Source organism: Ochotona princeps, chromosome 17 (genome assembly GCF_030435755.1).
Source record: "Ochotona princeps isolate mOchPri1 chromosome 17, mOchPri1.hap1, whole genome shotgun sequence".
NCBI lineage: Eukaryota > Metazoa > Chordata > Mammalia > Lagomorpha > Ochotonidae > Ochotona > Ochotona princeps.
Window position 1 is genome coordinate 4,167,117 of NC_080848.1, and position 12,546 is coordinate 4,179,662.

General features: G+C 54.9%; 1 protein-coding gene across 1 annotated transcript in view; it reads right to left on the reverse strand.

Annotated features, from left to right (window-relative positions):
* Nucleotides 1-12,546, reverse strand: part of TMEM104 (transmembrane protein 104) — a 47,287-nt gene that overhangs the window by 33,724 nt on the left and 1,017 nt on the right. The window contains exons 3-6 of the mRNA XM_058675619.1: nucleotides 3,932-4,053; nucleotides 1,683-1,764; nucleotides 1,224-1,323; nucleotides 730-810 (exon numbers count right to left, since the gene is read on the reverse strand). Coding sequence (XP_058531602.1) covers nucleotides 730-810; nucleotides 1,224-1,323; nucleotides 1,683-1,764; nucleotides 3,932-4,053 — 385 coding nt within the window. The remainder of the gene's footprint in view (nucleotides 1-729; nucleotides 811-1,223; nucleotides 1,324-1,682; nucleotides 1,765-3,931; nucleotides 4,054-12,546) is intronic.

Consider the following 12,546-nt stretch of genomic DNA (forward strand, 5'->3'; position numbering starts at 1 on the left):
GTGCCTGGTAAAGCAGTAGAGGACGGCCCAAGCCCTTGAATCCCTGTACCCAATGTGGAAGACTAGAAAGAAACTCCTGGCTCCTGATTTTGGTCCGGCCCAGTACTGGTCATTGTGGCCATTTGGGAAGTGAATCAGCAGAAGAAATATCTTTCTCGGACTCTTCCCTCTCTGTAATTTTGCATACATATATATCTATATCTGTACATATATCTATATCTATATCTATATCTGTGTGTGTATATATATATATATATACCTTACTAAAGAGATCCGTCTTCCAAAACAACAAGATTTGCTAATGCAGGCATAAGAGGTTGTCTCTGGAACATCCCTGGGCTGGGAGGACCCCTCCAGGTTGCGGCCAAATCCCAGCAAGGAATCAGGTAGAGGGGTCAGGGGAATCCAGACCCTCAGGCCTGCAGCAGCCCTAGGCATGGGCTCCTGGCGCCCTCTGCTGGTCACTAGGGAGACAGGCCGTATGTGCCTGTGGCAGATCCTGTCTCCTCTGGCGTGTTGTGCCTGGCACACCAGAAAACCACCAAGCCTGGGGACTCAAGCAACAGGCACAAAGCTTTTGGCTGGCATGTGTGGGCTGACCGCTGCTGGGACAGCCACTCCCAAGCAAGCAGCTGGAGGCTGTGGGCTCTGGGAGGTCACTCCTCCATGTCTCTTGGTGGTCAGAGCAGAGTCCCAGAGGGGGACTCCCCGCCCCCCAAGAATGTCTACCTTTGCTGAAGAACATGGAGGCCATCTGTCCCATTTCCACTCGGTCTGTGATCTCGAAAAGGCTGGGAGAGCCACGCCTCTCTGTGGAGCCAAAAGAACAGGGGGAGGAGATGGGTCTTCCCCTTGCAGGATGGAATTCTCCAGAACAGCGACAGCCTCAAGGGTCACCCCCTGCCAGGGCTGAGCGGGGCAAGGGAATCCCTGAGCCCTGGCCAGCCAGCCAGCGAGACAGGGGGCAGGTGGGACGGTGGAGAGAAGCCAGTGACCCATCCCCCCAGATCCCAGGTATCTCACTGTCCAGAGCAGGAGAAAGGGGAAACTGAAGCACAGGGGTCAGGCCATGCGCCTGGTGGGGGACACAGCCAGCAGGGCCAGGCCTGTGCCGCTGGGTCTCCTAACAGCGCCTTTCAAAACGCTTCAGATGTCTGCTGCCCCCTCCCCACCAGGGCCTTCTCTGCAGGGAGCGAAGGCGGCACTGGCACTCCAAGACTTACGCACAGACAGGATGGGCCGTCTCTCTGCCCGCTCGTAGCTCTCCTGCACCATAATGTCGTCGCTGTCTGAGGCTGTGGAGGAGTCGTCTTCCTCCTCCTGCTGCGGGGTTCGGGGAAGGAAGAGGAGGGAAAAAGGAAGGGGTTCTGACCTCGGCAAACCACAGCACAGCGGCAGATCCACTGCCTCGGCTCTTTCTAGGCGGCAACCTGACCACGAGGCTCTCGAATGTCCCCAGGGCCACGTCCCAGGACAGGTTCCTGGGCACTAAGGGTCAGGGGCTGGGGAGCAGAGCTGCGAGGTGGCCCTGGACGAGGCTGCACCATCCTCCAAGCTTATCCTGCTGAAACCTCAGCCCTGGGGTGAGAGTCTGGGGGTGAGGGGGCACCAGCAGCCGAAATCAGCTCTGGCGTACAGGACTAAATGGAGGTGCTGCCTGGGGTGAAGGGCAATGTACCCACCTTGTGGCTCTCTGTCCTCTTCCAGTGGAGCTGCGCGTTGGCCACGGCCATGGCCTCTATCACGAAGGTGGTGGTCATGAAGCTGGGGGTGGGATGAGGCAGGAAGTTGGAGATGTCACAGAGGAAGGAAAAGGGGCGTGTGCTGTGGCGTGACAGGTTAAGCGACCACCTGCAACCTCATATGGGCACCAGTTGGAGTCCCGGCTGCTCCACTTCTGCTCCAGCTCCTTGCTAATGTGCCTGAGAAGGCAGTGGAGGATGCCCCAAGTGCTGGGACTCCGCACCCGCATGGAAGACCCAGATGATGTTCTTGGCTTCCGGCTCCTGGTTTTGGCCTGGCCCAGCCCCCACAGTCACAGCCATTTGGGGAGTGAACCTGAGGATAGTTCTCTCTCTTTCCCTAACTCTACCACCCACCTAAATAAAAATAGATCTTAAAAAAAAAAAGGCCTGCCAACAACAAGCCTAAAGCCTTCTCTGTGTGAGCGCGGATCCTTAGGGAGCTCTGTGGATGATGCTTATTTACAGAAACAGGTGTGTGTGTGTGTGTGTGTGTGTGCACACCTCAGGGCCTGGGCTCTCCCACAGGTGCAGAAACAGGCTGATGGGAGGGAGGGAGCTGGGGTGGGCAGAGGTCAAAGGGTGCACTGGTGCTCTGGGGACAGACCCCAGGGAAGGGGGGTTCCGAGTTGCCAGAGGGAGCTTATTCCACCCCCTGCCCTCACCTCCCAGCATTTGTAGGGACAGTGTGCTCCCATTCTTGCTACGATGCGGGCACAGGGAGACACACAGGGCAAGTGACGCCCGCAGCAATCTCCCTCCCTTTGGAAGGACTTTGAATTCCTGAATCCTCCGGCTCCTACCAACAGCAGCCACAGCCCACAGTGGGCCTGGGAGAAGTGTGACTGGAGGGACCCAGCTGACAGCCGGAAGCCCCTGGGGCTGCAGGGGCAGGCTGCCTTCTGGAGCCGACCCTTGTCCCAGCCCTGCAGACAGATGTAATTACAGCCCCAGGGAGCCAGCTCCCGAAGAGCCTCTGAGAGAAGTTTCTCATTATCTTGCTTAAGTGACCATTTTCAGGGCTTTTGCTGCTCCCCTGTTTCCGGAAGTAAGACTGAAATCCATCTTAATTAAGGCATCAAGAAACTGCACAGAACCGACTCACTGATCAGGTTCAGAAGAGATTAGCTTTGCAGTGAGGGGCTGCAGCAGGTACAGTGGGGGCTGGGGGGCTCCTGGAACCACCTGCGCTGAAGGACTTGTAACGGGGATGGCTGAACCGCACAAGGGCAAGGACTCCCAGAGCTCCCCCACAGACACTGAAAATCCAGGAAGTTTTTCTCTCCCTTCCAGCTCCTGCAGGGGTCTCAGAGAGGGCTTCCCTGGCTCCTCGGGGCTGTCCTCCGGGTCCCTGGCCACACGGCTAGAAATTGAGTCAGCCTTGCCTTGCAGCCCGTCCCACACTTTGCCTTTTTTCCCCCATCACCGTCCAGTCTCCTCTCTACCCACTGCCTGCCTCCCCACCGCAGCAGCAGGTGGGCTCTGCCGGGTTAGGGAAGCAGGAGCCGACCTGCTCCTCGGGGGAGGAGTTCTGAGAGAGCCACCTAGGTGTTCCTTTCCACACCTGCAACTGGATTCCCACGTGGCTTGGGGAGGAGAGCAAGGGTTGGAAACGCCTGCTTCTAAATCCCTCCCTGGCCTGGAGCACTTACAAAATAAATAAATAAATAATAAAAAAAAGCCCACACAGTGGAAGCCCTGGGAGAAGCCCTCGGTGGACCAACTCCCTGAAACACCTGTGGATGGATTCTGCACCTGCCTCAAGAAGCAGGTGCCCCTGAAGGCTTGGGGAGCCCCAGACAGGCAAGGTCATAAACCCTGGCTCTGTGAGTCAGCTCCAGCGAATCCTGGGTGGCCAGCTGACTCCTGTCCTCACCTGCACTGCTGGATAGGTTCTTTCTCTGGGGCGGCATTTTCTCAGAACTGGAGCTCCCAGCAGAAAAAGCATAAAGCAGCCAGCAGAATTTGCCACACCCCCAGCCCATCCAAGTCTCTCAGTTCCTGCCGTGCAACTACCCCATTGGCTGGAGAGGGCGGGAACTCCGTGCCTGCCCTCCCCCAGCACCCCTCCCGCCGCCTGGTTAGGACTCACTGACCTACAAGAGGCAGACACTCAGCCCTCCTCCAGCACCCTCTGGGGCCCAGGGCTCAGCTCCCGGGCTGGGTGACCGCCTCCCATGGCCTCTTACCTCATGAAGCCCAGGAACATGAGCAGGAGGAGGCTGACGAGCCAGCCGGCTGTGGCGAAGGCCTTGGGCATGGTGAGCGCGCCCGTGCCCACGATCAGGTTAAACATGTACACCAGCCCCACCTGGAAGCAACAGGAGCGACACTGAAGGCCAGAGATCGGCTGTCCTTTGCCGTGAGCGGCTCCCAGGGATAGCTGTGGACGCCACACCTGAGCCCCACGGAGCCAGGAGCCAGCGCTGCTGCGAGGTTTCGGGAGCCAATTGCCAGCACTTGGGCAGGAAAGCACCACTCTGGCAGCTCTTCTGGAAGCTCTGAGGGGGCGGGGTCTGTTTTGGCCATCATCCCTGCCACTTCCTCATCACTTGGCCATTATTCAAAGCTGTGCCACAGATGCTAAGGCTCCCTGCAGGACTCCTGTGGGACACAGGTCGCCAAGGGACCCCCACCCTCCTTTCTGCCACCCCTAGCCACTGTCCTCTGGGAAGGACATCAACATCCACACTGACTTTATCGTAGGCCACACCTAATGACAACTTCAGAGTTTTGGGGGGAGGGGGAAATACATTACTCACATATCATACAATACACCCTGGAGATTCAGTGGGTTCTGCTGCTGTGGTCATGCCCCAGGAAACTCCACTGCCACTAGCAACAAATGCCCCTCCCAGCCACAGCCAACTGTCCGCCCGGGGCGCGGGGGGCGGGGGGGGGGAGGAGGGGTGGTTCTGAAGCTCCGAGCTGACCCATTCCATTTCCCCTGCTCAGTCTCTTCCACTCTCCCCTCTCCCCCTGCACATCTCAGCGGGATGCTCACCCCTTCCCCACCTGGACATCGTCACAGTCCAAGCTGCTGGTCCCACCGCGCATGCCCAATCTGCCTCCTCCCCGCTTTCCTACTGGGGGGGAAGCCAGCACCTGCTCTCCCCCGCTCCCTGGGACAGGTTCCTGGAGATGTTTTCTTGGACCCACAACAAAGGGCTCCTTCACCAGGGAGTGGCAGCATCAGGGCGTTCCTGGTTTCTCTGTAAGGGGCCTGCTGGCATTTCCCACAGTGATCCTTGGTACTTCAAAGCCCCAGGCCGGCAGGTCCGGCACTCACGGTGAGGGTGCCGCCCCTGACTTGTGGGAGGCACTGAGACTGGTTTGGGGTATGTAACCGAAGCATCAGTCCATCCTGGCTCAAAAATAGCCACGTCTTCGAGGGGGGCACTGTGGTGCAGCAAGCTAAGCTGCCAATTCAGGTGCCTGCGTCCCGTGTCGGAGTGCCTGGTTGAGTCTGATCCAGCCTGGGAGGGAACCGACGGGAGCTCAAGCGGCCTGGCTGTAGCAGGCACTGGGGAGAGAACCAGCAGATGCACTTCACATAATATTTTTTTAAATCAACAAGAACAATAATAATAATAATAATAATAATAAAACAGAAGCCTTCATTCTCCCTGCTGTCCCACCTGCCTTTGTGAGGCACAGGCGCTGTTCCTGCAGGAAGCCACCCTGAGCTTAGACTTCTGGCATTATCCTACCCTGCTGGAATTCTCTCTTCCCAGTGGCTCCTCCGCTCTACCAGCAAACTTCCTTAAAACAGGAGCCTGGCTCCCCTCAGCAGCACTCACCAAGCACACGCTCTGCTCATCTCCAACCACACAGCTTCCACACTCCCCCCTCCCCAGGACTCTGAAAACATCACCGATGCCCTCCTGTCACACCTCAGTCTGTTCCCTTCTCCTCCCTCTGTGCACCTTGCCCATGGCACCTGGCCTGACCTGCGACTGGGCCTTGCTGGCTGTTTCGCTAGCACAAGCCCTCTGCAGACCTCCCAACACAGGCAGCTCCTCTGTCCAGCGGGGCGTCCCCCCAGGGGCCCGGGCCCCTTCCCACCCCTCCACTCCGAGTCACAGGGCAACTGCTTTCATTTCCGAATTCTTGGGGGGGGCACCTCCAGCTGCTGCCTCTCTACAGTCCCCCGTGAATCCTCCCAGCCAGTCACCGCAGGTGACTCCTACTTGCTCTTCCGGTATGCTAAATCGGTTGACTTAGCCTTGGCTTTACTGCCTGTTTGTTTATTTAAAAACAACAGACACCGTAGCTCTGGCTACAGCCGCCCACCTCTCATTTTTCACTTCCCGTTCTTAGAAAGGCACACTTTCCTACATTTTTAAATGTTTCCAGGATAGTTATGTGCTGAATTTGTCATCACATACACAAAGTGAGGCCTGCTTGTGCAAACCTAGATTTTTTTTTTAAGCATGAAGAAGTAGAGACAGGGTTTGTCAACCATCACCCTGAGGCTCTGGCTGGGAAGGACTGAGGGACGGGGCAGTGTGATGGCAGAAAAGGCCTCAGGGCTAGTGTGGTGGCTCAGTGACTGAAGCCACTGTTTGCGGATGCCAGCATCCCACACTGGGGTGATGGTTCGAGTCCCAGCTGCTCAGTTTCTGATTCGGTTAACTGCTAACGTGTCTGGGAAAGCACAGGATGATGGTCTGAGTGCTTGGGCCTCTGCTTATGACAGAGACCCAGGTGCGGCTCCAGGGCCACAGGCTTTAGCTGGAACCAGGTCCCAGCCTCAGGCCTGGCCATTGTGGTCAGTCACCAGGGAGTGAATCAGTGGATGGGAGAACTCTTTCTCTCCCCCTCTGTCACTCTTTCAAATAAACAAATAAATCTTAAAAAGAGGGAGAGAGTGAGTGCCAGGCTTCCCAGCACGTGTCTACTGGGCATGCAAGGGCTGGGTGGGGTACGGCGGGGGGTACCTTGTGGAGGGAGAACAGCTCTGCTCACAGCATACTTGTTCCTGTACAGGGTTCCAAGCCCTGCTGTGGCTCCTCTCCAACCCCTCAATTCCCAGCCAGGCTTTTGGGTCCATCCAGATGCTACTGCCACCAAAAAGCTCTCCCAGACTTTCAAACTTGTCTTGCTTCCCACCTGTGAATTCTGGGAGCAATAACACCTCTTATTCCAGGGCCTAGCCATTGTGGCACGGCGGTTAAAGCAGCTGCTGGCATCTCATAGGGCACTGGTTTGTGTTCAGGCAGCTTTATTTCCCATCCGGCTCCCTGCTAATAGCCTGGGAAAGCAGTGGAAGGGGGCCCAAGTGTTTGGGTCCCTGTTGTACACAGAGGAGACCTGTATGAAGCTCCTGTCGGGGCTTTTTGGAGAACAAACAGGAACATGGAAGATATCTCCTTCCCTCTAAATCTTCCTTTCAGAAAATACATACATACATGCATACACACACACAAATTTTAAAAGCTTCTTATTCTCCATCCTGGAGGCCCCCAATAGCTGTGGGCTAGCCATCACAGATTCAAACACATTTACCAAAAAAAGAAAAAAGAATGTGACTGTACTGAACAAGCGATCTTTTCCCTTGTCACGATTCCCTAAACAGTGTCACCACTATTTACACAGCATCCACCAGTATAAGAGCTACATGGCCCGTAGAGGATCCAAAGCGTACAGGACATTGCGTGTAAGGTTATATGGTAACATCACGCCATTTTATAAGGGACTTTTGTCTACAGGAGGTCCTGAGCCCACCTCCCACAGGAGCTGGAGGAAGACTATCTACCTTTGCCCCGTTTCTAAACCTGAGGCTTGCGGTGGCCATTTCTCATCCCATGTCACAGGGTGCCTAAGGACAGGAGTCACTCAGATTGTCTCTGACCTGAGGGGTCTGAGTACTGTTTCAGGTGTCACAATCCCCACGTGATCTCAGGAAGGTACGATAAATGTGAATCACCTTCCTACAGCAGCTAGCGGGTCCCACCCGACACAATCCAGCCCCACTCGGGAGCACAGCCAGGATGGCCTACTGTTTCCCCACGGCAGGGGTTAGCCTCAGTCACTGGTACTCTGAGGCTAGCATGTTCAAGAGTACAGGGTCGGGCCCGGCACGATGGTGTAGCAGTTAAAGTCCTCGCCTTGAACGCACCAGGATCCCATATGGGTGCCGGTTCTAGTCCCGGCAGCTCCGCTTCCCATCCAGCTCCCTGTTGTGGCCTGGGAAAGCAGTCGAGGATGGCCCAAAGTCTTGGGACCCTGCACCTGCGTGGGAGACCCGAAAGAGGTTCCTGGCTCCTGGCTTTGGATAGGCGCAGCATCAGCCGTCACGCTCACTTGGGGAGTGATTCATCAGACAGAAGATCCTCCTCTCTGTATATCTGACTTTGTAATGAAAATAAAATAAATCTTCAAAAAAAAAAAAAAAAGAGTACTGGGTCACCTCACTAGACCTCTTCTGCTTCTTCACTCATGCGGTCAACTGTGAGAACTTCCCATGGGCAAGGACCAGAGCTCAGAGCTGGCAGCATGATGGCAGACAGACAGACTGGCCGTTGACCTCAGGGAGCTAGGTTCGAACGAGAAGACAGGCAACAAAACACACAGAACCATGAGAGGCGGCTGCTTAGCCTGGCGGTTAAGAACCCACACTGGAGTGCTCTGCTCTAGCCCCTAGCCTCCTGCTAACGTGGCCCTGGGAGGCAGCAGAGATGGCTCAAGTACACTGGTTCCTGCCACGCTTGCAGGAGACCTGGACTGAGTTCCCAGTGCCCAACTTCAGCCCAGCCAAGGCCAGCCTGGTCCAGGTCAGCACAGGAGTTTAAGGAATGACCCAGCAGATGGGAGCTCTGGTCCTCAAACAAATAAAAAAGAGAACAGAGCATGATAACCACCTCCAAGGGGCACTATGAAGAATCAGGGTGACAGCACAGAGAATAACGGAAACAATCAAGTACAGGGCACTCCAGGGAGGCCTCGTGGTGACCTTCAAGCTGGCATCGGATGGATGTGCAGGTGGCTGCCCAGGCACTTGATCCCTTTAGGGAAAATGGTCTGTCTGGGTAGAGACAATTCTTATGACAGAAGAAAAGAGAAAGCCAATAGGATTAAGAAAGCTTGGGGCTGGCACCATGGTGTAGAGGGTAAAGCCACTGCCTGTGGCACTGGTCTCCCAAATGGGGATCTTGGCTGCTCCACTTGTGACCCAGCTCCTTGCTAACATACTCGGGAAACCAGGGAAGATGGCCATGGCCCTGGCCCCTGAGCCCGTCCTCATGCAGGAGACCTGGAAAAATGTCCTGGCTTCAATCTGGACTAGCCCTAACCATTGTACACTTGGGGGATGAACTAGCAGAGGGAAGATTTTAATTCTGCCTTCCAAGTAAATAAATCTTTTTTAAAAGAAATGATGACTATTAGGCAAAAGTTTTGTGGAAAAGTAAGACAGTACAGAGGCTTCTGTAAGCTCAGGGAGGCCTGCAGGTCTGGGGACAGAGGGGTCAAAGGCCTATTGGAGATTAGAGTTGATCAACTTGGACACTGCTGACGGCTGGCCATTCTTCAAGGGAGAACCTGTCCTGTGCACCCAAGGATATTTAGTAGCACCCATGGCATCTGACCAGTAATAACTCCCCCGACAACAATATCATGCCAACCCCAAATGTCTTCCAACACCGTTCAATGTCTTCTATTGACAACATGAACACCAGCTCAGAATCACCACCAAAGACACAAACGCGACAAAAGAAGAATGTTCCCAAACGCCAGCATCACAGCTCAGCACGTTAAGCCACCAGCCGTGACCCAGCATCCCCTGTGAGCACTGGTTTAAGTCCTGGCTGCTTCACTTCCACTCCAGATCCCTGCACACACACCTGAGAAAGCACTGGAAGATGTTCCAAGTACTTGGGGCCTTGCCACCCAAGCGGAGACCCAGATGGAGTTCCATACTCCTGGCTTTGGCCTTGCTGCTGGTTCGGGAGCGAACCAACGGATGCAAGATCTGTCTCTCCTGCTCTTTCTATAATGTTGCCTTTCCAATAAATAAATAACATGGTTTTTGAAAAAAAATTATTTGTATTGGAAATTCAGATTTACAGACAGAAGGAGAGATAGGAATATCTTTTTCTGCTGGCTCATTCCCCAAGTGACCACAACAGCTAAAGCTGAGCTGATCTGAAGCCAGGAGCCAGAAGCTTCTTCTGGGTCTCCCATGCAGGGTCCCAAGGCTTTGGCCATCCTCCACTGCCTTCCCAGGCCACAAGCAGGGAGCTGAAAGGGAAGTGGAGCTGTCAGGACACGAACCGGCACCCATATAGGATTCTGGTGCATGCAAGGCAAGGACCTTAGCCGCTAGGCCATCGCGCCAGGCCCAAATATGTGTTTTTTAATGCTCCCAAGAAAAGCTTCCAACCCATCTTAATGAAAAGCAAACTCTAGGAACTCTACAAAGAAGTTAACGTAGAATAAAATACAGGCAGATGGGAGCAGAAATAGGCAAATGCTTTTGTCTTGCTTTGTGGATGTTGTTTTAACTCCAAAGCAACCACTGTGCCCCTGGCATGGGCTTGAGGTCCTGTAGGATTATGTAGGACTTTGTCACCCTCAGGGGGTCTCAGTAGGCCTGGAAGGACGGCTGCAGTAAAGAAGTAAGGTAAGGAATGATCCTAAGAACAGTCCCTAGAGGCAGGAAGCAATGTGAACTGTGACGGACCCGATCAGGTGCAGCTGTAGGGAAGGAAGCAGAGAAAAAGACATGCTCTTCCACTGGTCAGGTGACTGCTTGGTCACCAGGTGAGGCAGAGCGCAGAGGAGTCAGGACCCCCTGCAGACTCCATAAGGGACCTCAGCCTAAAGGTGTAACCAAGCTTCCTCCAATTCTGGGAGTCCACCGCAGGAGGCACACCCTGCTCCCTGTGCTGCTCACTGCTGCCCTAGTGTCCCAGGAAGCTCAGAGAAGCACTGTCCCTTTCCCCCACACCCAGCAGTGTCACCCATATCACACCAATCAGGGCCACCAGTGTCTGTCAACAGCACCCCCTCTGATATTGGGAAAGGAAAGAGGAGGCAGCCAGCACTGGGATTCAGGGCTTTGAAGCAAGGACCAACTCCTTCACAAACAACAGCAGTCAGCCACAGTGGGCGCCGGGCAGCAGAACAGCAGAGGACCTCGAAGCCGCTGTACCTGTGAGCACACAACCATTTGGCTCCTTGTATGTGGGGAACCAGACTGCTGGCCCCATGTCACTCTGGGGACACAGGTCTGCTGCTTCCATGTGCAGCACTACCCTTGAGAGCCTCCCGAGGCTCCTCTGCCTGCTACAAACTCCCAGGGCACCCTGGGGCCAAGCACAGCTTGCATGGAGCGACCATGGCCGAGCAAAGGCTTGGACTGGGGATGACCATGGGATGATGCACTGTTACCAAGGTCTGTCTTGTACCTTGGTTCTCCAAGGCAGCCAGAATAGGGATCTGCTCACACTGTGCCAAGCCAGGCCTACAGGGGAATTCCGGGGTGCATTGGAGGCTATATGGGCCCTTCTCTGGTCTCACAGGGTGATCAAGGTTCATTTTCATTGGGGCCGGCACCATTTTCAACATCAGTACCCCAGATGAGCGCTGGTTCAGACCCCGGTTGCCCTACTCTGATCCTGCTTCCTACTCCTGTGCCTGGGAAAGCAGCAGGAGATGGCTTAGGCACTCGGGCCCTGCAGCCACAAGCAAGCTCCAGCTGGAGTTCCCAGCTGCTGGCTTCCACCTGGCCCAATCTTGACAACTGCGGTCACTTGTGGAGTGAACCAGTGGATGGGGGAGGTCTCTCTTTGCCCTAATTCTTTCCGTTTAATAACCTCACCTCTGAGCCCTGGCTTTCCGCATCACCCCCAACACTGCTCATCTTTCCCTGCGTCCCTCTTGCACCAGCAAGAGAAAAGAACATGGGTTTATAGCAAATGCCCACGGCTGGCCCCAGGAATGACCCTGGACAAAAGGAAAAATGCAGGAAATGAAGAACGCAAAGCAGAGCCTGTCGAAGCAGCGCCATCCCCCGTGGGCCAAAGCTGACAACGGGATGGTGACTGGGACAGCTGGGAAACACCAGCACGGCGGCCATACCAGCGTCTTCCTCTCAAACTGTTATAAAGATGACTCAGTTCCTCATCCCTGAGTTTGGACGTTGAAAGAAAAAACAGGGACCATGGTGACTTTCAGGGACAGCTTGCATGTTTCACTGCTGACATGAGGAGGCTAGCAGCTGGCACACCACTACTCCAAGGAGGGAGACCCCATGCATCTTGTTCTACGGCTGCGAAAGCCTCTCCCTAGTGTACCGCAGGGTGGGACGGGGCTCTCTCACACTGCCCAGGAAGTTCACAGGTCGAAGACTCAAGAAAGCAGAGAGTCCTTCCCGCTGACCTAAGAAGTACTTCCTTGTCTGTCACAGCTGGAGCGGTAGCAAAGGCTGCCAAGAGACACAGGCAGTAAGTTCTAGAAAGATTGCTGCTGCTCAGAGCAACTGGGCCTGGGATACATGGTAGCAACATGATTATCCTCTAGCTAAGCCCTGCCAGCCAGAGGGCCCTAAAAGACAGCAACCAGGACCAGCCGGACATCACACAGAAGATAAAGTGAGCACGTGTGGGAGTAGGGGCGTAAGGGGTGCGGGGATGTGAGGGATCACATGGAGCCCAGGAGGGGAGAAATCATGCATCCTAATTGTGTTAACTGCCGATACAACCAAACCGCAATTGGAAGCCTCTTACGCCATCCAAGACCATAAAAGTTGTGTAAGATTCACAAGATTTCACGAAAGACCAAAGCAGTTTCAAACAGCTGA